The sequence below is a fragment of the Hypomesus transpacificus genome, chromosome 12, assembly GCF_021917145.1.
Source record: "Hypomesus transpacificus isolate Combined female chromosome 12, fHypTra1, whole genome shotgun sequence".
NCBI classification, from domain to species: Eukaryota; Metazoa; Chordata; class Actinopteri; order Osmeriformes; family Osmeridae; genus Hypomesus; species Hypomesus transpacificus.
This window is the reverse complement of record NC_061071.1, coordinates 6,522,983-6,537,109: the sequence shown is the minus strand read 5'-3', so window position 1 is coordinate 6,537,109 and position 14,127 is coordinate 6,522,983. Positions and strand designations below refer to the sequence as shown.

The 14,127-nt window shown below is 40.9% G+C and overlaps 2 protein-coding genes across 2 annotated transcripts; both read right to left on the bottom strand.

The window, feature by feature from the left end:
* Positions 1 to 1,073: 1,073 nt before the first annotated feature.
* On the bottom strand, positions 1,074 to 2,310 carry dph3 (diphthamide biosynthesis 3). The gene is made up of 3 exons (XM_047030655.1): positions 2,109 to 2,310; positions 1,736 to 1,810; positions 1,074 to 1,377 (listed from the first exon to the last, which is right to left on the bottom strand). Exons 1-3 carry the CDS (start codon positions 2,214 to 2,216, stop codon positions 1,333 to 1,335), a joined length of 228 nt encoding a protein of 75 aa, XP_046886611.1. The 5' UTR covers positions 2,217 to 2,310; the 3' UTR covers positions 1,074 to 1,332.
* A 1,680-nt stretch (positions 2,311 to 3,990) lies between these two features.
* Positions 3,991 to 11,409, bottom strand: LOC124474438 (cephalotoxin-like protein). The gene is made up of 2 exons (XM_047030562.1): positions 9,735 to 11,409; positions 3,991 to 6,354 (listed from the first exon to the last, which is right to left on the bottom strand). Exon 2 carries the CDS (start codon positions 6,350 to 6,352, stop codon positions 4,697 to 4,699), a length of 1,656 nt encoding a protein of 551 aa, XP_046886518.1. The 5' UTR covers positions 6,353 to 6,354; positions 9,735 to 11,409; the 3' UTR covers positions 3,991 to 4,696.
* Between the last annotated feature and the right edge of the window lie 2,718 nt (positions 11,410 to 14,127).

The window sequence follows — 14,127 nt, the reverse complement described above, 5'->3', positions numbered from 1 at the left end:
CAGCAGGGGTACAGTCACTGCTGGCGTGTTTGTCAATGGATTCCCACTGCTAGGGCCCCTCTGACAGGGCAGGCGGTTAGATGTATTGACCTGTGCTTAGCTGGTTCGTTACAGCCCAATGGATGTTGCTGGAACAACAGACAGCCCCCTCAATATCATATGAAGGACATCACTGTCGTGCGCTCTCGTCTTCCTCCTCCCTCAGCCACGAACAGGTTAGGCTCAGTGATGAATGAGCTGCAAGGGAGACCTCAAGTGTGACATACCTAATCACAACCCCATGATCAAAATTGTTGTTTTTCTTTTCTTTGCTCGCTAAGACGGATGATATCGGACAATTCTTCTAGAAGCCCATTTCTAGTTAGTTTTGGGCAGTCCTGGCCTCTGACATCACCTTCGTTCTTATTTACAAGAAGGCATTACACAACATTTGAAACAGAAAACAGGGTACCATTCAGTTTATTGAACTTCTTCAATCGTAGCTAATCAGTAGCTATGAAGGCCAACATTAATTTATGTAGAAGTGAACACATTCACTACTGTACCTCGTCCACTACTGTACCTCGCCACCAGGCTCCTGTTTGGTCATTGACAAAGTCACTGATCTGTAAATTTGCACTACTGCACTGTACTCCATTTAGGTTAGATTAGTTTTTTTTTCGGGTTGTAACAGGTTTTTTTTTTTTTTTTGTGTATTAGGGTTAGTATAGCGTACTATTTATTGTTATCTGTAATTTAGGAAGTTTTAGTGTTAGGGTTAGTATAGTCGTTTATTTATTGCTATCTGTATATTTAGGAAGTTCACTTATCTAAGCTCAGCATAGATGTAAAATTGTTCTGTGTACTTATATGTTATGTTATGCCAAGTGCTTGCGTTGTCTTGTCTTAAGAATTTCAGTGCCCAGTCTAACCTTGTGTTGCTCTGTGCACCTGACAAATAAAAGACTTGGATTTTAAAGTCTAATTTCAGAACCCTCATCTGTATATCTGTCCCCCCTGCTGGTTAAACACATACAGTGTAGGCAATGAAAGTAAGTGGTTAAAAAAGGGAAGAAAGAGTGCTACTTTTTTGTTGTTGATTTTTTATTATGCAACAAATAATTATAACAAATATGGTTTATGATCATATGCTGTGTCAACGGTTTTACAGGTGAACGTTTCTACTGATTGTAAAACGAATCCCTGGATTCTGTGAATATTACGAACTTTCAACCATTCATTCCGTCCTTAAAATATAAATAAATACAGAAAATACTTCATTCAAATGTTGAATGATGACATTATAAAATAAGCATTAAGTTGTCAAGATGACTGGACAAGCTCCAACTTGCTTTATGTCGATGGTGCTTCTATCACCTCTCCTGACATAAATTCATCCTAAAAAGAACAGAACAAATGAGTAAAACACTGTGTGAATATAACATCTACAGACAGTCACAAATCAAAAATATTATTAGGTTGTCAAATGTAGAATGTGATCATAACATATGCAAATATCAAACATGGCAACAAATTATGATAGCATAATATGAAGGAACAGAGCTTTTTTTCAGAAGCTATTTTTATCAGTTTTAGGATGAGGGACCTGACATTTTTTTCAAATCAACCAAATTCAACACATTGGTTTAGTGCTCGGGAACATTGATTATTAATATCTTTGGGACTGTCGCAGTGAGTTGAGGACCGCTTTGAAGAGCTCATAATGATAATAAATCCCAATCCCAACTATACCAACCTTGTCATAGATGACTTTCACAATGAGCGAACAACTTGGACAGGTTGCTACATCTTCCCCATTTTCTAAATCTTCCTGGAGAAACAAATTATTACATGAAACTACAAAGCATGACTGATGATCATGATGTCGCTACTTGCAAAAGCTAAACACCTTTGGGAAGGTTCCACTTGCATGGCCTGACCTGAAAAGGTAGGGGGGCCACAGGCCAGTCGTCAAAGCTCTCCAATTGTCAATAACATGGACAAAGTGCTTTGAGTTATCCAAGTGACCAACTGAGCTTTCTCTTACATTACAGGATGCCAAGACTATAGCCCTTACATTAGTGCTAGCTAGCTAGCCTAGCCTATCGTTGTATCTTACAGCCACTTACTTTTGTAATGGCAAATTTGTCACCACAGGGGCAAGGGAAATAGTACGTCTCTGTGTCCTCATCATATTCAAAGTCTTCGATTTCAACTTCGTCATGAAAGACAGACATGGTTAAAGTAAATAAGGGTAGTTATCATGCTAAAGCCACACATTTGAGATCACGCCTGATCGAAAGCAACGTGACGTAAATTCAAAACGCCGTCTCAGGCATTTGACGTAGCTAAAGTAATCGACGCGACCGCCAGGGGTGCCAAAGAATATGTCGTTTTTTGCAGGTCTCTTGTCTTGTTCAGTGATTCAATAATAACTGCGCTTATCGTTCAAATTGCACACATCTGGTTATGGTAATGTTTTTAGATTGGGTTTTTACTCTTTAACCCTATTAGGTGCGTTCGACATGGACTGCGGCTGCATGAAACGACCGGCGAGAGTGGCCGCTTGCAGTCGGGGGGAGTTGAAAACGGCTTTGTGAAGTCGGCAACTTATTTCATTTTATTGTATATTTTATTTCCACTTAGTATTGCTAGTACTCCACTTAGTATTGCTAGTTCAAGTATCATTCCACTTGCTTGTTTATGTATCCTTAGTATAGTTAGACCACATTTAAATTTAAGATTCCTAAATGTTTATTGTATGCACCTCCCTGCCGAAGCAAATTCCTTGTCTGTGTAAACATTCATGGCGAATAAAATCCATTTCTGATTCTGATTCTGATTTCAGCTTCTCGTGGTTTGCTGCGTTGACGTCAGTCACGGCCGATTGAGCGCAGTTTGCTTACTTTGCTCTATTTATAATTAAACTTAGTCGTTCTGTCAGTGAAGAGGCGGAGTAAAACCCTTTCTTCCATACATTTTTTATTCAATTCAACTGTTTGGTCCGGATTTGAGCATTGGCGAAACTGAAGGTGTCCGAATAGGCCTATTACAAAACAAGCGTCAAAGTTGTGTGTGAGTCTGGTCAATCATGAAATAGCTGTGGTGTCACTTGTACCCGTGCTGTTGCTCTTGAGAAAATGCGCTCGGCTACACAGCCGGCAGTTCTCGAATCGATCTCACGGTACTTTGATGGCGACGTCATAGTGACGTATCCTCGGCGCCGTCTCAAGTCTGACAAAAAGTCTAATCAGAATTCACTGTTTCAAGTCATGAAGTCGGGTCATGTCAAACGCACCTATTGGCTGTGTCTACTACCGCGCACTTGTGCACTTCGAGCACTGACTTTCACTGTTTAAGGTGCTTCGTTCACAAAACCATCAGAAGTCAGTGCACTGAAAGTACCCGGATGGCGCACTGCAAACGGTCCAAAAAAACGGTGTACAACGATGGACACTACTCGCCCTAAACGGGCGCCATCTTGGCTACGTAGCGGAAAAGGAGGAGCCCTTTCGCAGCTTTTTCCACTTGAGGGGAGAAACGCGTTCATTTTGGCAGGTTTTGCGGGTGTCGCGAGCAGATTTACGTCCGTCACTTCCACCAAGTGGTAAGTGTTCCATTTGAGACAGCACTTATCAGCGACGAAGTGCACTGAATATGTAAGTGCACTGTTTTGCAGTGCACTGTATTGCAGTGTACTTCGTAAAGTACGTGGTAGTAGACACAGCCATTGTCTCCAGTGCGAGCGGCTCCCGGACATACATGCCTCCGATCACCTGACCCCCAGGCTTGCCAGATGCGTGGTCTATGGTGCTGCACTCCTAGGTTGCCACATTGTGTATACGAGTGTGTGTGTTTGTGTGAGAGAGTGTGTGTGTGTATGAGAAAGTGTGTGTGTGTGTGTGTGAGAGAGAGTGATTGTGTGCATCTGTGTGTGTGTGATGTAATCTGTACTACATGTAAAACTCAGGAACATTGTTAAATCTTTAGGAATCATATATTAATTCAGAATTATTTTCTGACAGACAGACAAATTTATTGAACATCAGACAATAAACACGACATCAACTGATCACATGTGGCACTACAACAACTACTTTCACATTTCAGTTGTTAACTCATGAATTGTATGCTTGAGGATAATTTATTTTTGCCGTGGATTATCTGGAGGAAGATACTAATTTCTATGTCGACCTCAACACCTATCAACAAAACTTTAAAAACACTTTTAAAATATCTAAAAACTGTAGCCACCATTTAAAAACCTTGTAAAAAATTGCTGTTTAACTGTTTGAAGTCCTTATATAGAGTACTTCATTTGAAATCTAAACCGCCAATTCCATTAAATACACGGCGCTGAGACGCTATGGGGTGTCGCTGCTCGCGGTGAATGGTTGCAGGCAAAACCGTACAAATAACAACTTTTCTATAGATTGGGGTAAAAAAATAATTGAATGCATGAATTGTTTGACTGAATGAGTTATATTACTCTGAACTTCTATTTTGGTCGATAATTCAAAGGTTATTTGGTAACAATACCAAGCCTTAATGATCATTACGTCAAGCCTCATCTGTGGATTATATTTGTTCTTGGTTCATTGTTTCTTCCTTCACAGTGCCATTCTCAGATGCTCAGTCAGTTGATATGTGTTTAGTTTGTCTATTGGCTGGAAGTCGTTTTTCCTGTCGTCCATCAGCGGTCTGCAGATATCTCCTACTAGTCACGACATTTGAGCTTGATAAAGTCGAGAATCTCCTTGAGTTTGACCTCCATACTTTTTATTCTGGTGTCAATGGTGCTGATGTCAGGTACAACTTGTATATCGACCACTGTAGCGGTGTCACTGGGGGTTCTATTTTCACATCTCTCACCATAGTAACCCTCCCAACAGTCACACATCCATTCATTGGAGTCCATCAGCCCCTTGCACTTTCCATTGTTGCTACATGTTTCTCTTTGGCAGACAGGCAACGTCTGGGAGTAATAGATGTAAATCTTTCTTGTATAGCTACCCCACCAACAGTCATGTTGGTGAAAGGGTGCTGGAGCCACAGCAAAGTCTTCCCCATACGCAGCATGTGTCGCTTTAGCATATTCAGTAAAGGTGTAATGATACTGTGTACCCGCATTATCATGTGGATGAGACCAAGTATACCTACACTCATGTACTTTGTCCTTAATTTCACACGATTTGTCTTTAAAGCAATCATTGGCTGTTTCTTTAACAGGTGTTTCATCAATTGTTTTTGTTTTCAGAGTGTATCCCACAGCGACGGTGATCGTGTCCTCTGTAATCTTAATCAGGTTATATAGTATGTAATTCTCAGCCTGGTTTGTGTTGTACACCAGCACCACCCAGTTGTACCAGATGTACTTGTTATCCAGAGCGTTTTTAACTTTATCAGCAATGGCTTTTATGTTGTCAGCACTGAGTCCTTTGCTGATCTCTACCACATCTGCCTTCACATACTGCATGTGGTTGTCCAGACAGTAATCCAGAGCTGATATCTGAGCTCTGCTGACACTCTTGAACATCTGGCTGTGTTCGGCTTCTTTGCCTGACGAATCCAAACCGATCAGTTTCCAGTAGAACTGGGTCAGCACCATCCCTTGCCAAAGTAAACGACTGAAATAGACGTTATATCTGCCGATCTCTTGAACGTCACATTTAAACTTCTTTATCATCAGTTCGTTGAGGTTTCCACTGAGAAATGTGTCTTTGACCGTCAGGTAATGGTAGAGGTTGGCCACACTGGCCTCAGTTCCTGTGTTCTCATAGTACTTGACGAATACCTTTGCCAGTCTGAGTTTGTCCTCATCACTTTGTACCGAGTTAGTGTTCGAAAGAAACTCATTGAACTTCTTCCAGGAGTTGAGGATGCGGATCTCGTCTTGAGAGTAGATGCTGGCGTAGTTATACCATTCCACGTTTGTTGCCAGGTTCGAGATCTGGATGGAGATAGAGTCTAACTTCCTGTTTACTTCAGCAAACCCTTTCTGCACCTCGATCAGCACTGGGTCATCCTGAGGGATGAAGACCAAGACCATGTTGACAAAAGAGGCAACCAAACCTCCGATGCCGGGCGCCAAGCTGGCGACGTTGGCGAGACTTTTCATCACATCTGACAACTTTTTGGTATCAATCTTTTCAATCAATTCAAAACTTTCTTTGACGACAGTGAGGAAGCTGTTTGCCACCGCTAAAGATCTATCCACTTTTTCTCTGGTTTCGAAAGTCAGGTCTCTCTTCACCCTGTCGGATGGTGAGACGACGGAGGAGGCGGGATCATGTGACTGAGCTGAGGATGTCGTCCAGTAGAGAAGGATCAATGAAGCCAACAGCATGGAGGCAGACAGCCGATGGGACGCCATGACTGCAACACAGACAACACAACATGAAATCCTAAGATAAGATAAACATTATCGTCCCGATGGATATTTGTCTTTGCTGGCAACAGGTACATACAAACCCATTTATAACTTAACATTTCATTCAGTTTGTACAATAGACAATTGATGACAGTATAGAGGGTTTTCACCGACGTCACGTTCTGGGCAGTAACCCGGATGCGCGGCCATTGTGGAGGGACTCGGTGTAAATAACTGAACTGATCGTGCATTTGTGAATGAGCAACACAGCTAACCGTGTGGATAGCGCCCCCCCAAAAAATTACAAAATCCCCTTCACTTGGGTCTTGACCTCGATCTTTATAAGTATAAGTAATTACAGGGTTAGAGTGATGAGGACTCATGTTCGAAACTCTACACGTTCAAGACTCTCAACCCAACCATCCCTGTCCATATTTATGACAGCAATATAGAAGTCAATAAACCTGAGGGGGCGCCAAATCACAAGAAATACCAAAGATGCGTTATGTGGCTTTAAAGGCCATTTTGCAGGTTAACCACCACTGTTGATTAATGGGTACATAAAGCGCTCAAGATATGTATATTATTTAAGAAATCTCCAAATTGTGTCCTCAAAAGGTGTTAAAGACCAGTTTTTGTTGTTTTGGTGTTAGCATTTGCTAATTGGCGCAATTTGGTGATGACATCACATTGGGCAGTCGTGGAGGAGAGTAGCCTCAGCCTAGTACTAGAACTATGGCAACTGACTGGGATGAGGAAGAGGTGCCAACAGCTACAATATGTATGATAGTCCACAGCCATATCATTTCGAACCTGTTAGACGTGAGATGGCGAATTAGGAATTACCGAGACCTGATGGCCGTCAAAGCTAATTAAATGGATGGTCTGAGGAGAATGAGTTTAGAGTTGGTGAAGTGTCCTGGTGAGTTACTATCAGCAACAAGCGCTGCATCGACTAGAAATATAGATATATAGACTATATAAACTATAAATAAATTAGGGCTAAACTCCCTACTATGTTTTTGAAAAGTTTGAATGGGTCTATCAATGGTGTTGAAGAACTTAATGAGATGTTGGGTGGTGCAATGCAACGTTAACAGTGTTTTCCACTGATCTGTGAATGAGTGTAACAATATTTGGTCTGTGGTCATTGAGGCAGGAGATCTTTGTGGATATGTGCACGAAGATAATGGTGTTTTTAAAGCCCTTTGCATTAGTGGTCTAGGGAGATGTTGAAGATGTTCATTAACACAGGGTCAAACTCAACTGCAGCAGAAACCTGCAGTAGTATGGTAGTATGGTTACCGAATCTATGGGGAGGGGGGGGGGCAAATAGCCTACTTTCTGTTTCCTCTTCTGAGCCTATGCAGGTCATGTGAAAAATGATCCAAACACCCGTACCCAAAGACCCAGTCAAAATGAACAAATAATTTATGTTTCCTCTAGCTACCAGTACTTAGCCTATGCAAGTCACGTGAAAAATGATCCAGAGACTCGTAGCCGGCAGATGAACGAATCGTTCACCTCCCAACCGAGTCTTTGGATCAATGATTCGTTCATCTGCCGGGTACGAGTCTTTGGATCAGTTTTCCAGATCATCTTGAAACATAAAGAATCAATGAGACTTTTTATTCAATTGTATAAAGCATTTTCACTGTTTTAAAGTAGGCCTATATGTTGACAAGCCTCTATATTACTTAATCCTCTTCTTCTGGCTTCCCCAATGTTATAGGTGCAATATACTGCCCCTGTGGGTGTATCCGGGCCCACTGCAAGACTCAGGGAGTGACTGCCTGGTGCCCCCAGGGTTGAAAAAGCATTTCTAAAATGCTCTCTAGAGTGAAAAAAAATTGACTTAGTGCCCTACTGTCTGCCATTCACATTGTGAAATATTGTGCCCAGGGTGCCCCAGAGTGCCCAGGGTGCCCCTTAACGCAATAAATGATGTGTGCCCTCTATAAATGTCAAAACATGTCTTAATGAGTTCCTTTATAGTAGAGAAAATGTTATGCAATACCCTTTAAGGTGCCCTTATAATGGTCTATATTTGACTGATCCCGTGCCATTACTTCCAATGAAAAAGGGTGCTGTATGAAGTGCCCTTAATGCTGCCCTTACATGACAGTGTCCCAAATGGTGCTCCTTCCACAGAAGACCATTAAATACTATGCCCAACAGTCTCCCCTACAATGTGCCCACTAGGGCATGCTTTCCCAAAGTGAGGCTGTGACGACACTTGGGGTGTTGTCCCATTCCCATTGTTACACTGGTGATAGCCCATTTCGTTCAGTAGCAGGCCTTTAAATTCTACCGCTCCTGCCCTCCAAACAGCAACTGTCTGTCACTGTCCAAGCCCCCTCTGGATCTGTGGAGGCAGACTATGTTAATTGGAAATCTGGGGCAGCTGTCCATACACTGTCAGTCAGAATAGTAATTATTGGATTTGGATTAAATATGCACGTGTAATATAATATAATTATATATTCTTAGTCATGATGAGCAATTTAAAATGACTGTTCTGCCAAACAAAGTGTGCTACAGTTTGGGTCACCTTCTGATCCGATTTGATTTTTCTTTGTGCTGGATCTGTGCAATAATACTTATTTTAGTGAATCCCTATTTTAGTCATGGTAATATCTAAGTTTATCACAACTATGATCCATTTAAGAGACATTTAATTTCAAAAGGACAGGCAATGGAAACCCTTAGGAGGCTTGGCATGTTGGGTTCCCTGCAATTATTCAACAAAACATAACTTTAAGAGAGAAATACAAGATATATAGTCTATTAAATAAATACAATATAAAAAAATCAAATGAGAAAAAATAAAGTGTGAAGAACAAGAGAAAAGAAACAGAAATCATGAACAAGAACATTTTGGAGTGTTTTACATGTTAATATTCCAGCGGTGCTAAAAAAATCAACAACCGTAATTTCCTATAATTTAAATAGTTTTTAGCTTTAATCCTTTTCTGGTTTGTGAAATTGTGTATTTGTTCTTCCATGTTTAATAAAATATATTTACACATGTAATAATTGATTTGATCTAATTTCATCATATTTACAGTATTGAACTTGAATGTAACAGTTTAATACAGTAAATAAAGATAACGATTTGTGCTGATGCAGATGTGTTTTAGCAAAATGTGAAAACAATTAATATTCTTAAAAAAATAATGTTTTAGGGTAATTCAGTTACAGATGACTTTTACCATAGACATGTAAATTCACAGTCTATTTTTAGGTAAACATTTTTTTAAATTGAGTAAAAAAAACTGAAATAATCTGTAAAATAAAACAGAATATTCATGTGAAATGACAGTTCACAATAGTTCAACAGTTCATAATCACAATTTTTTACAGAAAGCAAGCAGAGAGTGCAAACCTGGAGAGGCTCGGAGAGCTGGACGCTGGCCCAGAAACGTCTGCCTGCTGTGATTGGTCAGCTGGCTGGATGGTTGCTGGATGTGATGGCGGTCTCTGACGACTGCGGTTGTTGAGTCTGGGAGGAAGCTCCTGATCTCTTTAACCCGACAGGTCAGAAGCAGTCATTTTTAAAGGAAGCTGATGGGCCCCACCTCCTGATAGGTGGAGCTGCAGACGCTGAAGTTTGCCATGTAAAGACAACTCTCTGACACACCGCTGATAAACAACTCTGCACTTCATCTGTCTCTGTCTGTCTCTAACTGTCTCTCTTTAACCCCCCGATGTTAGAAACAGTTCTTGTTTTAAGTCCCCTGAAAAGTTATTTTGATCTCTTTGACACACTGCTGATAACGGTCTGTGGGTTAATTTAGTTTACACCAGGGGTGTCAATCTCAACTTCACTAAGGGCCACTCTTGAAAATAAGAATCACATCAAGAGCCAGACATGTAACGTTTATTAACATGCTTGAATTTCATGGAAAAGACAAATATCTTTGACTGTATTTAAACTCCCAGATGGCAGCTGATACCGGCTGTAGATATTAATGTTGAACTGTGTGAGTCCCAGAGAGGAGGCAGGAGAGGCTGTTGTCCTTTAATTGTTTTGCTCATTGAGCTCAAACAAGAGTCAAGATAAACAAATAAAATAGTTCAAAGTCTCACTGTATTTCTCTATATTAAACTGAATGATTTCGGTGAACATATTGGCTGCAATACAAATGACTAACAACAAACAACTATTCTTCATTTAGCAAAAAACTCTGACATTCATGTTTGTGCTGGCACTGTAATGCTTAACAGAGAAATACAGTGAGACCATGTTTTATGATCAAAACAATTCGTACAAATAGCAAAACACCATGGATAACCTGCAAACCTCTTGCTCAAACTCCTGCAAGCCTCTTGCTCAAAATCCTTACTTCATCTCTCAAAAGTAAATATCTGTGTCAATGAACATGTCAGTGCCATCAGAACGACAAGTCCTTGTGTCATTGTGTATGGATCAGACAGTCAAATTGCTTAGTCATGTTGTCAATATAACAGTGTACTCTGGATGGATGTTCTGATGTAAACTATGGCTAACTTTTTGATGACAATTATTGTAAATTGTAGGTTACACCTTAGTGTATGTAGGAGTTTGATTGCCAGAGACTGGACAAGATTCACATTTACACTTTTACCACTTGTACTGTAATTTGTTGACAGACCATGTCATTACAATACAGGAAGGAAAATAAATGACAGGTGGAGCTGCAGACGCAGAGAGCGCCATGCAGTGCTTGACATGAACATTTTTGCTCACCAGCCACCGTGGCTAGTGGTTTTCCAAAGTTACTAGCCACTAAGCAGTTTCATTAGCCACTAAGCAGTTTCATTAGCCGAGGTGGCCAAGCAGTCAAATGCCACAGAAAACATCCTCATAACAGGGTTCCGAGTACATGCAGAAAGTTTGGTGTGAATCCATCAAATATTTGTTGAGATACAACCCAACTTCCTGTTTGCTGGCTTAACGGCACATTATGATTGGCTGTATCGGGCAGTCTGTTTCAGTAATTCTAAATGGCGGCCGCATCAAGTCGGCTGTTATCACAAGTTATCATGTGTAACACATGAGATGTCCCAAGATATCATGAGACAAAGGAATCGTTTAATAAAGGCAAACAAACCAACAATTATTGGCCAAAACACATTTTTGCTTCATGTGGCCATGCCCAGTGAACACATGACACCAAATTGTTTGGACATCTCAGAAGAAGGTTCCGAGTCAACATACCAAGTTTGGTGTTGATTTCTCAAAGAGTTGCTGAGATATTACCCAACTTCCTGTTTGGTTGCTTTGTTGCCAATTTTGTACTTGACAAACGGTTTTGAAAAAAAAAATCTTTGGATAACTTCAGTGAGGGTTGCTCTGATGATGATTTGTGCCAAATCTGGGGAAGATTGGAAAAAAATTGATTGAAAATTGTATTTGGGGACAATGGTAGCTGGCTCGTCTTGTGGTTAAACATACTGTCAATTTTTTTTAATTCGTGTTTGGAGAATATGTAAACTTTGATGCGATCATCTCACATCCATTTGCTATTCAACTCGCTCCACAGGCTGCGGTACTAGTATACACATTCCGATACTTTTGTGAAAATCTTCATATTGATTTTGGGACAGTGACATGGCTGGTTAGCTAGCAAATCTTCTTGTCAAACATACTGTAAAGTTATATTTACTGTTTGTCAACTGTACACAATGTTACTGCCTTTGAATCTTGCTAGCATAACATTAGCTTTCGGGCAAGCTCAGCCAAAGGAAAGCCAGTGTTGGTTCTGACTAAAATATCAGAGTCGTTTAAAAACCTTAAATTTTTATAGCAAAATGCCTTAAAACATACATTTATGTCTGTTAAAAAAAAATTGGGGCAAGTGACCATGGTATAAGCGGGATAATGCCCTTCGAGGTGTACAATATCAAGTGGCGTTTTTGCCTCGGATTCACGTCTTTCATCAATCCGCAAGTAGTCCGGTAACTTATCAACCCCACCGTATTCCGTTGCTTAGCGACGTTAGTGAAGTTCATTGTCTTTGGCAAACTCTTTCTCTGCTGCTCAACACTACGAATGGTAAAAACAAATTGTCAACAGTCACACTGTGTTGTTATTTTTTCGTATTGGCAAGTAGCCGTGTAATAAGCGGGATAATGTATAGAACGCCGGTCATTATCGGGAAATATGAGTTAGGGTTAGCTAGGTGTACGCTTATTTTCCCGATAGTGACTGGCGTACTATACACTATCCCTTACGTATTGTACATTACACTTCAGTGGGGCGGTGTGAAGGAATGATAATATACTGCTAATCAATGTTGCTATACCAATCATTAGCCCACCATAAGGTGATGAGGTGGTGAGGAATGATTGGTATAGCAACATAGATTTATATATATGTAAGGGATAATGCCCGACGAGGAGTCCATTATCAGGTGATTTTGCACAAGTCAAAGGGCATTATCCCGCTTATAGGCTACCATGGTGGTCACTTGCCAACTATTTTTTTTACAAACATTAATTTATGTTTTAAGGCGTTTGCAATAGAAAGCTAACGTTTTTCAACGTAAGCCAACTCTGATATTTCTAGTCCGCTCAGCTCATAGAACCAACACCGGCTTCCTTTGGCTGAGCTATTAGCCCAGAAGCTAACGTTATGCTAGCAGGATTCAAAGGCAATAACATTGTGTACGGTTGACAAACAGTAAGTATAATTTTACAGTATGTTTGACAAGGAGAGTTGCTAGCTAACCAGTCACTGTCCCAAAATCAATATTAAGATTTTCACGAAAATATCAGCCATATACTGTATTAGGCTAAATGTTACATGACACTGACACAGTACATTCAGAAAGGTAACATTTTCAAATAGGTTAAAATAAATATTTAAGTCACTCATTGTTGTAAATTACAAGTTAGCTTCTTGTTCAAGTCTTTCAAAGTTGTAAATGGAGGCTTTGACTCCGTCACTGTTGTTATGGTTACTTACTTCAGACACTTTGTACAGGCTCATATACTATGTTGCCAGCGGAATAATTTAAAACGGTGAAAAGACAGTTATCACCAGACAGTTATCACCCGATAATGGACACCCCTGCAGCCATCAGAATCAAGTATTCACCCAGACCATGGTATAAATATATATATACACATGTTATGTAATGCTTAATGCTAAAATATACATCCAATTGTGATAAATTGATTCATTTAACAGATGGGATCAGGCACCAAGATGATTCTAAGTAAGTGGAATGCTGAGGTCAAGCAGGCCAGCATGGGAGTCGAGTTTGTGGCACTCAGGGTCTGGTGTGAGCACAATGGGATACTCAGCTCTGGAGAGCAGAGTGTCAAAATGAGAAATAAGGTGATGCTGGGACAGTAACTCTTCGCTGCTCAAGGACAAGTTAAACCGGCTGGTCTGACTTACTTTTTTGATATACTCTGTTCTATGGTCACAATCCCTTGGAAACCCTATCCCCCTTGCTTCCCCTTTTCATACCCCCTTCCCCTGGAGAACCTGCGCCACTTGGCACCATACGTAATCGACTCACCCCCCCCCTCCCCCTTTCCTGGAATCACAACCCCCCTTCCTGTCCTGGAGACCCCTCCCCCTTGGATAACCTCAGACCTGTGGGTCTTGTCTGCCTCCCCATCCCTGAGCAGACCTGTGGGTGTTCTCCACCCCCTCCCTCTCCGGACATCACAAGATCCTTGGACTGCCCACCTTGTGCCACCCCAACGCCCTGGACATTTAATTGGACTATCACATCCCGCCCTATGGTCTTCTGACCTATCACCTGTCAGAATCCTCCCTGTCT

What these genes read in the sequence shown, in the direction of transcription:
- LOC124474438 (XM_047030562.1), bottom strand. Translation starts at nt 6,352, where the DNA reads ATGGCGTCCCATCGGCTGTCTGCCTCCATGCTGTTGGCTTCATTGATC.
- dph3 (XM_047030655.1), bottom strand. Translation starts at nt 2,216, where the DNA reads ATGTCTGTCTTTCATGACGAAGTTGAAATCGAAGACTTTGAATATGAT. An exon ending in ACAAATTTGCCATTACAAAA is followed by an intron (nt 1,811 to 2,108) that starts GTAAGTGGCTGT and finishes TTGTTTCTCCAG; the next exon opens with GAAGATTTAGAAAATGGGGA. An exon ending in TGAAAGTCATCTATGACAAG is followed by an intron (nt 1,378 to 1,735) that starts GTTGGTATAGTT and finishes TGTTCTTTTTAG; the next exon opens with GATGAATTTATGTCAGGAGA.